At 44.7% G+C, this 13086-nt stretch overlaps 1 protein-coding gene across 2 annotated transcripts in view; it reads right to left on the reverse strand.

The window, feature by feature from the left end:
- PRKCB (protein kinase C beta) overlaps window positions 1-13086 on the reverse strand; it is a 197385-nt gene that overhangs the window by 80309 nt on the left and 103990 nt on the right. For both annotated transcript variants that reach the window (XM_083584680.1, XM_083584679.1), the window contains exon 6: window positions 755-911. In XM_083584680.1, coding sequence (XP_083440806.1) covers window positions 755-911 — 157 coding nt within the window. The remainder of the gene's footprint in view (window positions 1-754; window positions 912-13086) is intronic.

A 13086-nucleotide genomic window follows, 5' to 3' on the forward strand; every position in this document is an offset into this window, starting at 1 on the left:
TCCAAGAAAGATTAAAAATACATTAAAATGTCACACATTAAAAACTTCCCTGAACATGCCTTCAGATGTCTGTTGGGAAAATAATTTGGGGTAAATGAATGAAAGAAGGACTGATGTGGAGTTGAGCACAAGCAAATCAAAGCATTTATCTGAGGTGGCCTGCGTGTGAAATTTGTCGATTTGCCTTTTGAGACATTTAATTTCTAAATCTGCATCTATACATAAGAATCAGCACATGCCTGTTTTGTGCAAACTGGTGCGCACAGACTCTTCACAATGGTTTCAAGGTTTAGTCCCAGCCACAGTAGGGTCTCAGCTGGGGTGTAGGGTCTGAAAAAACACCCATGACCCATGAAAGTTCCCCATTCCTTGCTTAGGGAATAGCTGTCATGTGACACCTTCCTATACGCCAAAGGTAACAATCAGAAGCTCTGCTGCCATGCAGTAGGAGCCCACAAGGTGGCTCCCCCTCCACACCACTGTGGCACCTGCATCCAGGTGAGGCACCACAGTTTGGGCATCTCTCACATGGTTGGGGTTCCTGCTATTACCCTAAAGGTGTGAAGAAGGAGTCATCATGGCCATTCCCTGACCCTTTGAGTCAAAAATCTGGGGCAGCAGCGAAGGAGAGGGTCACCAGCCAGCCAGCCAGCCATCTCCACCCCACCCCACCCCACCCCACCCCTTCTGTTTCAAGTTGGAGTCCCAGGAACCCATCCGAAGATGTCAAAGGTTGCCATTGAGCCGTACTCACAATTTAAAGGTCTCATTCCACTCAGGGTTCAGAGAACATTTGATGGTTTTAGTCTTCTGTTTGCTTTCACTTTTCGGGTCAGGGATGAGCTTGAGTTTCACATACGGGTCTGACAAGCCGTTGGGATCCATTGGAACCAGATTTCTGGCATCTCGTACTGGAAAGGAAAGAGAGAAAAGACTCAGTGGGAAAGGGCCAAGGCATCCTGTAAGCCACCCAGAGTGCTGTAAGCTGCCCAGAGTGGCTAGGGAAACCCAGCCAGATAGGCGGGGTAGAAATAATAAAAGTATTATTATTATTATTATTATTATTATTATTATTATTATTATTCACTCTCTATCTTTCATTTACATACTGGAAACACCAAGGATAAAGAAAAGTTTTTCTCCCTCTCTCATAACACCAGAATTCGTGTGAGAACAGGATGCTGGACTAGATGGGCCCTTTTTGGCCTGATCCAGCAAACTCTTATTATGTTCATATGTTAATGTCATACCTTGTTTATCCCTGAAAGGCAGGATGGACTCTTGGACTCCCTTGCTTGCAAAAGGCCCCTTTGGAAGTTTCACTGTAGCCGGGGCTTCCAAAATGGAAGCCACTCAACATAGTTCTTTGAAATTATGTTCAGGCCAACCCTGAAGATGCAGCCACTAGAGATTCTGCACGAGAAGATACAGGGAAAAGAAGAAATCATCTACCTGATGCCAAGCTGACCCGCAGAATTGCCCACGATTTGGTTGTCAAAAGCCTCAATTAAGGTAATTGCCGCCTAACTGGATTGACAGCTGAGGCATGTTTGGCATCATTAAAATATAAAGACAGGCAGGAGAGCTTGAAATTTCCAGGAGCAACCGTGATGGTGTGGCAGTACCTGGGAAAGATCCCTGCACTCCACGTTATCAGTGGGCTGCCTTGTGAACAAACTCTAAGAACCTAAGGACATCCTGCTGTAACATAAGGGCAGGCATAAGCAAACTCAGCCCTCCAGATGTTTTTGGACTACAACTCCCATCATCCCTAGCTAACAGGACCAGTGTTCAGGGATGATGGGAACTGTAGTCCCAAAACATCTGGAGGGCTGAGTTTGCCTATGCCTGCATAAGGCCAATGGCACATCAGGTCTGACATCCTTTTCTCACAGAAGCTGACTAGATGCCTGAGGGAATACAAGCACAATAGCACATCCCTCTCATGCAGTACCCAGGAACTGGTCTTCAGAAGCATTACTGCTGTGGAGGCAGAGTATATTCACCAGGGCTAATAGCCACTGAGAGACCTCTTCTACCTCCTCTTTTAAAGGTATCCAAGTTGGTGGCCATCACTGCTTCCCATGGGAGCAAGTTCCATCCTTTAACTATAGGCTGCCTGAATAAGTCCTTCCTTTGAACTGCCTTCCTGGACCTTTCAGCATTCAGCTTCATTGGATGTCTGCTAAGTTTCAGTATTAGGAGAGAGGGAGAAAAGTTTTTTTTCTCTTTTTTATTTTTTTTTAATAAATTTTTATTGATTTTACAACATATATTAAAACACAACACAACTAACAATTAACAATACATAAACAAACAAACATATAAACACATATAATTTCTTAACCTCTTTTTCTTGAACCTTGTTTCAACGACTTCCCCATACCTCCCTTTTCTGAATCCCTGTTTTAAACTTTTCCAGCAACCCCTAATTTCAATACTTGTAATTCAGTTTCTAATCTTTTTCCTCTTACCCAATTATTTATCACTGCAATTCTGTTTTACATTACCCATGACATTTTAGCACTCATTAATTTTACAACTGTTCTTAAGATAAACTTTAAATTTCTTCCAATCTTCTTCCACCGTCTCTTTCCCTTGGTCACGGATTCTGCCAGTCATCTCAGCCAGTCCCATATAGTCAATCACCTTCGTCTGCCGAAAAGTTTTTTTTTTCTCTCAATCCATTTTCTTCATGCCTTCCACAATTTTATAAATGTCTATCATGTCACCTCTTAGTTGCCTTTTCTCTAGAACTACAAAGTCCTTTCTTCATAGGTGCCAGGGAACTGCCATCAGCTCAGAGGCAAGAGGTGGAAGGACAGTTGTGTTATAGGGAACCTCCGAATATCTTGTGAACCAGTTCCTCCTCTGGAGAGAAGGGAAGCCCCACCTCCAGTGGAGAGGAAGTGGTGGGAGCAGGGGATGCTAGGGAGAGCCTCAACACCGAGCCTGAGCAAACCGAAGGGGAGGGAAGTACCCCTTTGCCAGCGCCCATTCTGCGCAGTAGGTTTAGGAGCAGGGAAGGGAGGAGAAGGTTGGGGGGTCACGCAATTGTTATGCTGGATGATGTATAAGGACCGCCCACTCCCAGATTCTGCTGGCGAGTGAGCCAGACATGAACTTGCGAAGCTCTTCACTGTAAATAGTTTGCACTAATAATAAAGCCTGGAAACAACAGGTCAGAGTCTTGCCTGTTTGCTCTCGAGCAACCACACCAGCACCTGACAATAGGGGAGTCACTCCACCCCCTTGACCATTTGGATTGCCCTTTCCTGGACCTTTCCCAACTCTGCAATATCCTTTTGGAGGTGAGGTGACCAGAACGATACACAGTATTCCAAATGCAATCACACCACAGAATTGCATAATGACGTTATGATAGCGACAGTCTCATTTTTCAATTGCTCTCCCAATGATCCACAGAGTGGAATTTGCCTTCTTCACAGCCACTGCACACAGGGCCAGGGTCTTCGTTGAGCTATCCAAGGTCTCATTCCTCGACAGTCACCTCCAGTTCAGACCCCATGAGTGTAGATGTGAAATTTGGATATTTTGCACCGACATGCCTGTTTGCAGAGGATCAATTACCTTCTCCATTCAAACATGCAAAGTCCAGACACATGGATGGAAAATTGAACACAGAGTGGGGATGCGAACCCCAGCTTAGCAGGTCCTCTCTGACTGGCTCACAGCTGTCAGCCTCAGTTTCCATTATGGAAATAGAGACTAGTTGGCAGTTTAACATAAGCCATATTTCCTCTTCTCTTCCTGACCTATGCCAGCTGAATTGAGGCTGCCTTATTCTACATCATTGCTCTTTCTTCCAAAAAACAGAGGAGCCAGTGCTTTCCAAATCTGCAACTTCTAACTCCCCAGGGTCAACTTCTGCTTAGTGCATCATGAAGTCAATCACATGTACCCAATTTGACAGCCTCCATCAACAGGCAAGGAAAAGCATGTCACAGCACACCTTCATTACTTGGGGCAGTTATTCCCAAACTGTGAGGCAGCTTCCGACTGCCACCTTGGGGCAACTGAAGGTGATGATGCAAAGTCCCAGGGAGGGATAAGACCCTGAAATGGATCCAGAAAAACAACAACAGGAGATAGAACTCAGCCAATGTAGTCTATCGCCTTCCCCTTGTTCCTAGCAGTGGTATTATGTGAGGGTGGCCCCATCTGGGCACTGAAGATTGAGTCAGTTCCATGAAGCAAGTGGAAGAAAGATTAGTGCCACCATTCCTTATAACATGTAATTAATACACTGCAGAAGAATAAATTTGCACATATATTTATAATGGAAAATGCACCGTCCTTCTTACAGCAGCATCTTCCTGGGCCGGTGCACATTAATTAATGCATTTCTAGCTTGTTTATCTAATTGCTGCATAATTTGTTCCAGTTTGGGCCAACGACTCACTTCATCAACTCATTCAATTAGCAAGTATCAGGTCTGTGCAGGAAGAACCAATCCCACTTGAGAAAGGGACAGATTAACCTTGAACTGCCAAATGGATTTGCCCTTCAGAATGATGCCGGGTGGCAAAATGGCCAGCAACCTAGGGACATGGGACAAAAACAAAGAGCAATGCATTTCTTCCATGTGTTGCTTCAAGCAAGCTACAGTTTCATGGGATCAACCTTGGGATTTGTGAAGTAATAAGGAGTGACTCCGGGCTGTGTTGGTGACATTTTGGTGGAACTAGAATGGACTGGATGTTCTGTAGCTGGATTCCCTTCCCCTGAAACATGGATTTCGAACTGTGTGGCTCAGCAGTCAAGGAGCATTTCCCAATACGGTTTCTGGATTTGTGTATCAATATTTTAACCCTGACCTCCTTTTCCTATATAGAGCACTCAAGGTGGCTTGCAATAACTGCAATTCACAAAAGACATCAAAATACTAACCGTTTGTAACAGAGCAACAGAGCAAATCCAAATCTAATACAATTAGGGATAAGTGAGAACGACCAGCTGATCCTCCATTTCAACTGGAAATGAGCCAATTCCTCTCCCCACACATCAAAGTCAAAGTGAAATCAACTCATCACTTGAACCAATCTTAGGAACTTGGAAAGTGAGACACAGTGGACTCTCACCCATCCCCAAAGCCCCCTCCCAATCTTCCGCTTCTGCTTGCATTTAACTCTGGAGGATATGCTGGCAATGGCACCAACGAGAGTCTAGAGAAGGAGGAGACTTCTCTCTCTCTCCATCACCACAAAATGCCCCACAATGCATCAGAGCACCCACTGCAGTATCCCTTGGGATTTGTACATCTCCAAGGTGAAAGAGGGTCCTTCTCTAACCTAGACCATGATCCAAACTGGAGAAGGGTTGGAACGAATCCTTAAAAGCACACTTTGAGAAGAACCTTAAGGGTTTGATTCCAAGATTGTTTCCACACACCTAAATAAATAAAATTAAATGGAAAGGGAGCCAAATGCTTGCATAAACTAGGCTATCCTCTCCTGACCATGAATGGGGACGAGAGAAATGGCTTAGGCAGGTGTCAGGAAGGAGACAGGGTCAGGCTGAAGTTGCAGGAAGTTGGACAGCTCCAAGCAGATAACTTGCTCCAGCAGCTGACTTTGGGATCACATTCAAAGCACATCCCCCCTCAAAAAGAATCCTGTGAATTGTAGTTTATAAATTAGGCATAATCTGCACAAACACACATAAAGGGAAAAATATAATTCTGAACCTTTCAAAACAAGCACACTTGGTTCTGTTTGTCTCAGATTTATTTTGGGGGCCAGTAATAGCTATAACGTCCTTGCTCTGAAAAGCATGATAGCAGAGATCTCAGGGAAACTGGGAATGACTCAAGAAGGGAACAAGGCACAGATCACGGTTACTGTCCAGGGTCCTGAAGAATGTGCAAATAATTTCCAGAGAGGTGGCTGTGTTAGTGGATTGCAGCAAGAGCAAGAGATTTCATAGCTTCTGCCACAATAAGTTGAGTCATCTTTAAGATACCACAAGGCTCTTTGTTATTCGTTCCCTGGTTTAGTCTTTCCCCTCTGAAGTCAACAGATGCAGCTAAAACATTTTCAAATGCTGATCCGCGACCTTCAGGGGCAGGAGGAAGCCGGGGATTCTGACAACGTAGATACCACATTCTATATTTATGAAGGAATTGGCAATAAGGAATTTGTAACAAGAAAAGCAAATCAGATGACACACAGGCAAGCTTAGAAGATTCCTCCTCGGCTGATCTTAAGTCACCGAGAGAAGCTGCCTGCATCAAAGAGATGGTGGGGGTGGGGTGCTTTCTTTCCAAAGCCTTACAACACGACCTTGATTCCCGCTATAACACCAGCCATTTCTGGTGGCTTTTGAAATCAAACGCCAGGCAATCAAAGCCCTAAAAAATTCTGGAAGTCAAGCACTGCCATCTACGGGCTGATATTGCGACTGCACCACAAAGTGAGTCATTTTCTTAATCACAAATGTTGGGCATTCAAGGTCACCCCTTAATTAAGTCATAGGGACTAGTGGCCAGTTAAGTAACTAGTCAATGGTTAGATATTCCTTAGCACGCTGTGTTATTTTGTTTTCACACTCAGGCTTGCTAAAGGTGGCGAAAGGGCCTCTTTATTGCCCCTTTTTCAGAAGCGATGAATTTATTCCCCAGCAAAAACTGTGCATGGAGAACCAGAGGGGGTTCTGAATTGTCAATGGCAGCCTTCATCAACCTGGCATCCTCCAGATGTTTCGGAATGCAATTTCCATCAGCCCCAGCATTGTCCAGCCACGTTGGTTGGGGTTGGTCAGAGTTGTATGTGTTCCCAGGGGCAGCCTGTTCCCATTTTGCCACCTGAGATGAAACAGAAATTGCTGTCTTCTGCCCCCACTCACTGCTGCACCCTACTCCCACTCCCGCTGCTGTACTGCACACCTCACTTCTACTGCCGGAGCACCCCAGCTCTCGCCATACAGCAATCATTCTAACCCTCACCCTTTAGCCACATCAGTTGATGTAACAAAGCAGAAAGATGTACAATTTCTTACTTTTGAATTAAAGAAAATTTAATCCCACTCACTACGATAACCTGCTGATCAGATCATTGCAATGCACTCTACGTGGGGCTCCCCTTGAAGACAGACTAGAAGCTGCAAGAAGCGTAGAGTGCAGCTGCCTGAGTTTGGCGCATCACAGCTAATTGCATCATATAACACCAATTCTTTAGTTGTGATTCCGGCATTGCAAGGGTTTGAACTAGATGACTCTTGGGGCCCCATCCAATGCTACAATTCTATGAGTCTATGAATCCTGCAGGATGGAAGGTGTTTGTATTGGAACTGGATTTTTTTTTAGTGTTGGTTACCTGATTCAGGAAGGGGGTTGCACTGACTCCTGCCAAGCTGGACAGAATTTGACCCCTGCTCATCAGCAGATGATACATGTGTGTGTGTGTGTGTGTGTGTGTTAAAACAGGCTGCGTTGACTGAGTGCACCAGTTTCCTGTGGGAAACTGGCACATGCAGCTAAAATAGAACTGACCCCAACCCTCTGATCATCAGCTGATGTCACCTGCCCATCTGAGCGACATCAGCTGATGGGCAGGTGGGTGTGACTTGGATCAAATGGGATACAATCTACACTGTGGTGTCTCCTCATTTATGGAACTCCCTGACTTCAGACATGTCTGCTGCCTTCCTTATTTGGGTTCGGTGCCCATTAAAAACTTAGCTCTTCACCTAGACCTTTGGTGGGGAGAAATTATTTGTGATCAATAGTGTCATTAGTAATAATGAAATCAGCCTTACACTGAGCGAGACCATTGGTCCATGTAGTTCAGTACTGTCTGCACTGACTGGCGGCATCTTTCCAGGCTTTCAGCTAGGGGGTCTCTCCCAGCCCTTCCTGGAACTGTCAGGGATTGAACCTGGGACTTGAGGCATGCCATGCAGATGAGCCAGCTGTAGCTGATGGATATTCATCTGATGCATTGATACAGCTTGACTTTTAATTTTGGTTTCAAGCTTATATTGAATTTTCTTGCTTTAAAACATGATTGTAAATCATGTTCAGATCTCTGTCGGTTAGGGGTGGCTTAGATACCATGCTATATCTGCAAGTCCCAAACTTTCCCTCCCACAGATGAAAATCGCTGAGGCTCTGGCTGGACCACTTAATGATTTTTAAATTGTAGCAATTGTACTGCACTGTGCTAGACGCTTTAACTGTATCTTTACTGCTTCTTTTATTTGTTATATTGTATTTTATTGCATTGCAATTTGAATCCCAATACTGATTTGTATCCAAAACAGCACTAAGTAACCATTCCCCATCAGTGCAAGGATTTCTACTTGTGCAATGGGACTCCTCCCCCCCCCCCCGCCCTGCACATTCCTTGCCCTCCCCAAATCTGCTCTAGAGGATTGGGGGAACCCCCTAGAACAGTTTTAGGGGGTGCATGGGGGAAGGAATCAGGGGAAAGTCCTGTTGCACAAACATAAATCCTTGCATTAATGGGATGGTAACTCAGTACAGTCATACCTCGGGTTAAATATGCTTCAGGTTGAGTGTTTTCAGGTTACGCTCTGCGATTCACCGCGTTACTTCTGGGTTTCGTCACTCACGCATGCACAGCTGCTCAAAATGACATCACGAACATGCGCAGAAGTGGTGAATCGCAACCTGTACACGCACAGACTCGGGTTGTGTTCTACTCATGATGTGAACGGGGCTCTGGAACAGATCCTGTTCGCATCCAGAGGTACCACTGTACATCTGTTCTCACTGTGGCAAGCCACATGCCTGTGGGAGACCCACAAGCAGGACTCAACTGCAAGACCATAAGAACCTAAGAAGAGCCTGGTGGATCGGGTCAACGGGTCAACTAGTCCAGCATTCTGTTCTCACAGTGGCCAACCAGAAGCCCTGGGGGAATCCCACTAGCAGGACCTGAGCACATCAGGACTCTCCCCTCCTGCACTTTCCAGGAACTGGTATTCAGACCTTCTCAATTTCTAGTGCCACAGATTTCTTGGGCTGGCTTCCAGTACTAGGGCTAGGCTGGGAAACGCCCTTGATCTAGGCATCCAGATTGGCCACATGACTAACCCACAAATCCCTCTGAAGGTTCACCATATAGGAGACATGCTTTCTGTCCTTTTGAACAAAGGCCTTTGGATTTCCTGGCTTTACACATGCTCTTTGCTTCTGATGCCACAAGAGAGCACTCTAGATACATCTGTGCCTTCCAGAGAGAGGCTTCGTTCTGCAGAAGGCAACCTTGTGTTTTCCTGGAAAACAAAATTCCAAAAGACCAGAGGGAACACTTGAGAAGAGCCCTTCCCCAACCTGGTGCCCTCCAGATGTTATGGACTGCAGCTTCCATCAGTCCCAGCCAGCATGGAGTTGTAAATCAAAAATATCTAGAAGGCAGCAAGCTGAGAAAGGCTGCTCTGGAAAGACAGTACTATTTGTGTGAAATAAACCCACCCTTCCCAATCAGCTCCACAATATGGAGGACTAAACACAGGAAGGAGCCTCACACAGAGCCATTGTTCCATCTGTAGCTCAGTACTGTCTACAACGACTGACAGTGGCTGTCCAGGATTTACATTCAGCCTTACCTGGAGATATGGGAGATTGAACTTGGGAAGGCATTAATGTTTAATGTTTTACTATGTTTTTATATGATGTATGGAAGTGAGAGCTGGACCATAAAGAAGGCTGATTGCTGAAGAATTGATGCTTTTGAATTATGGTGCTGGAGGAGACTCTTGATAGTCCCATGGACTGCAAGAAGATCAAACCTATCCATTCTGAAGGAAATCAGCCCTGAGTGCTCACTGGAAGGACAAATCCTGAAGCTGAGGCTCCAATACTTTGGCCACCTCATGAGAAGAGAAGACCCCCTGGAAAAGACCCTGATGTTGGGAAAGATGGAGGGCGCAAGGAGAAGGGGACGACAGAGGACAAGATGGTTGGACAGTGTTCTCGAAGCTACCAGCATGAGTTTGACCAAACTGCGGGAGGCAGTGGAAGACAGGAGTTGGACACGACTAAACGACTAAACAACAACTACAATGTTTTTATATGTATTATTATTATTATTATTATTATGCATGCAAGGCAGATGCTCTAACTTATGGCACCTTTTTTATTTCATTAAAAAATGAGGTGTGTGGGTGGATGCATTTGTGGTAAATCGAGGGACTTCCTGAAGGTAACAGCTGACTGACTCCCTTGGAAGGTGGTGGATCACCTTCATTTGAGGTTTTTAAGCCATGGTTGGATGGCCATCTGTCCGGAAGTCTTCAGCTGCAATTCCTGCATTGCAGGGGGTTGGACTAGATGTCACCCTTGAGATCCCTTCTAACTCTACAGATCTATGAAATTACATGCTGGAATTTCAGATGCACTGAAAAAAGGAACAGCAGCAATTGCTGTATAATTCAGCAATTGCCAGACTTACAACTGCCATTTCTTGGAGATGATTCAAGATGAGCCAGCCAGCCTGCTTTGCCTTAACTCGGCAATTTATGACTCCTCCCTTGGCTTGGGTACAGCACTACTACCTCAGAAACATGCTTTGCAGCTTTTGTTTATCGTGTTTGCGCCCCACCCCCCGAGATGAGCCAAAACTCCCCCTTTCAATGACTGTTAAGCATTCCTTGTAAAATATTTGTTTCCTGACTCACAATGCACTCGGCCGCCCTCTGGGAGCTCATTGCACAGCAAATTATGACTGTGCCAACACTCCATCACAGCATGGACCTTTCGTGGGTGGTATTGAGGGATGGACCCACCCACCTCAGAGTCATAGGCATTTATTCATAAGTGTGTTGTGTAGGTACCTAAGTATGCATTTTACCATGTGTATCTCAGTGTATGCCTTTATAAACATCTATTAACCTAAAACACACATTTCATAGCATTTTGGTATCCATATTGCAAAATCTGAAGGATAATTATGCTCCAATCTGTGTATTAGTCTGGGAGGTGCAAATTGTGTGCCTAAAAATAGGGACCAAATGAAATTCTTCTCCATGCCTCCTCTAAGAAGGAGGAAGAAGTAGAAGTAAAATAAGTAAAATAATACCCCAGTACCCAGTACCCCAGTAATAAGATCATTAAGTTCGCAGATGATACAACGGTGGTTGGTTTAATCACGGCTGGAGAGGGGGAGGCGGCCTATAGGAAGGAAGTTGAGCAGTTGGAGGAGTGGTGCAGGGGAAAAAAAACATAGTAGTTTTATGTAGTTTTTATGTAGTTTTATGTAGTTTTTCAATTTCATTGTTCTGCATAGGACAATGACAATAAAGATATTGTATATATCGTATATAAAAAAAAGGTGCCAAAGCAGCGCTCAGGACCAGGGAGAAGTAATGGAACAAAACATGATTGGCAGTGGGCAAGTGAATGTTTGGACAACTGAAATGCTAAGTTTCTACTTTGCTAAAACAAATAGTTTTCACCCTCCAAAGAAATTAAAGTGTAGAATATTCAGTATTGCCATCATGATGCAGTTCATCAGGGAGTGGCCTGCTTTTACCTGCCTTGCCCCCCGCCCTGCAGCTCTGAGAGACGTCGTAAGAGAGCCTTCATCCAGAAGAAGAACTCTTGAGAGGACTTGCTGGCTGTTGAGGTTGAGGCATAAAAGGGCTTCTTGTTATCTTTTCTGACAGGGGAGAATGGCTAGGTACTAATTTCAACTTTGGAGCTACTTTGGGACGTGAAATGATTGGGTTATTTTTTCTTGACCCACTGGTGAGTTTCATGCTCATTTAAATTTTGATGCATGTCAAATGAGCTGTCAGTCCTTGATTACTAGCATTATGTTCAGAAGCATAGCCACAGCCATGCCCTTTCTAAGATTATGCAATACTCTGAGATGACGCAATAATGTTATAAATATACAATAATAATAATAATTAGGGGTGCCCTGCAAAGAACAATGCAACTCTCCACATTTTCTGTGCACATCCGCAGGCAAATTATTTGGAATGCTCCAATATCAAATTTCAGAGACACTTCAAGTTGTGTTTTGCTTTGTAGCAAACAGAATTTGCACCCCATTCACTTGAAGTTGAATCTCCTCATCTTTTTGGTGTTCCTAGGTGCTTAGCTTTGGAGCATACACAACAACTCCTCCTTGGTGTTCTTCCTGTGCACCTTCTCCAGAGTGACCCTAGGAGCCCATCCTCAGTGGTTGACTCACTTCCTTTCACTCCGATTGGCTCCAATGGGCACAAAGGTGAGAAAACTTCTCATTGACTAAAAAGCTCCCTTTTCATGCTGACTGGGCAGCTCTAGGAAACAGGGGCCCCATTGCAGAAATATTAATGGTTATTTGACCCCCTGAACCTTGACACCACTGGTTATGTTTGTAGTGATAGTACTTTTTTAAGTACTAAGTATCATTATTGTATATCTGTGTGGCGTTTGCCCTAGGTGACATCATGCTGGGTCATAAGGAAAGGGTTAAATGAGTGTGAAGTGATTGGCCAGTGGGAACCCAAGGGGAGGAGTTAGAGTGAGAGTTAGTGTTGTTGGGGAGTCAGTCGGGTGTTAGAGAAGAGAGAGGGAGGATAAGTCGGTGGTTGGGATAGTTTGATGTGAGAGAGTGAGAGAATCTGTTAAGAGGAGTCAAATAGACAGTTCGGATAATCAGTTAGAAGGTATTAGGAAGGTATAGGCCGGTAAAGAAACTAAGATTAAGAAACTGACAAGAAACATTATCTGAAACCATAAACTTGTTAATGCTTATAAAATAAACTTGTTTATTTGGTTTAATGTTAACAACTGTCTGGACTCCGTGTGTACCCGAGGGAAACGGGTTGGTGGCAGCGGGGAAGCAATCACAGTGGTGGCACAGGGATCAATAGACTGTCAAACGTCCAGGGACCCTGTGTGATTGCCACAATCTGCATTTGGGTTTTTTTTTTAAATGTAAACCACATACAGATTTATATTTGCGGAAAATGTGATTCAGACTCCTCAGGGTGCTCTCTCACTAATTCCCACTGAGGACAGGTGTGAAATGGTGAGAAACAGGAGGGTGGGAATTAGCTCCTCACTTCAAGAAGCAACAGCACCTCACACTGAATTCCTCTGTGCAGTAG

This window comes from Podarcis filfolensis (genome assembly GCF_964270895.1).
Source record: "Podarcis filfolensis genome assembly, chromosome: 14".
NCBI classification, from domain to species: domain Eukaryota; kingdom Metazoa; phylum Chordata; class Lepidosauria; order Squamata; family Lacertidae; genus Podarcis; species Podarcis filfolensis.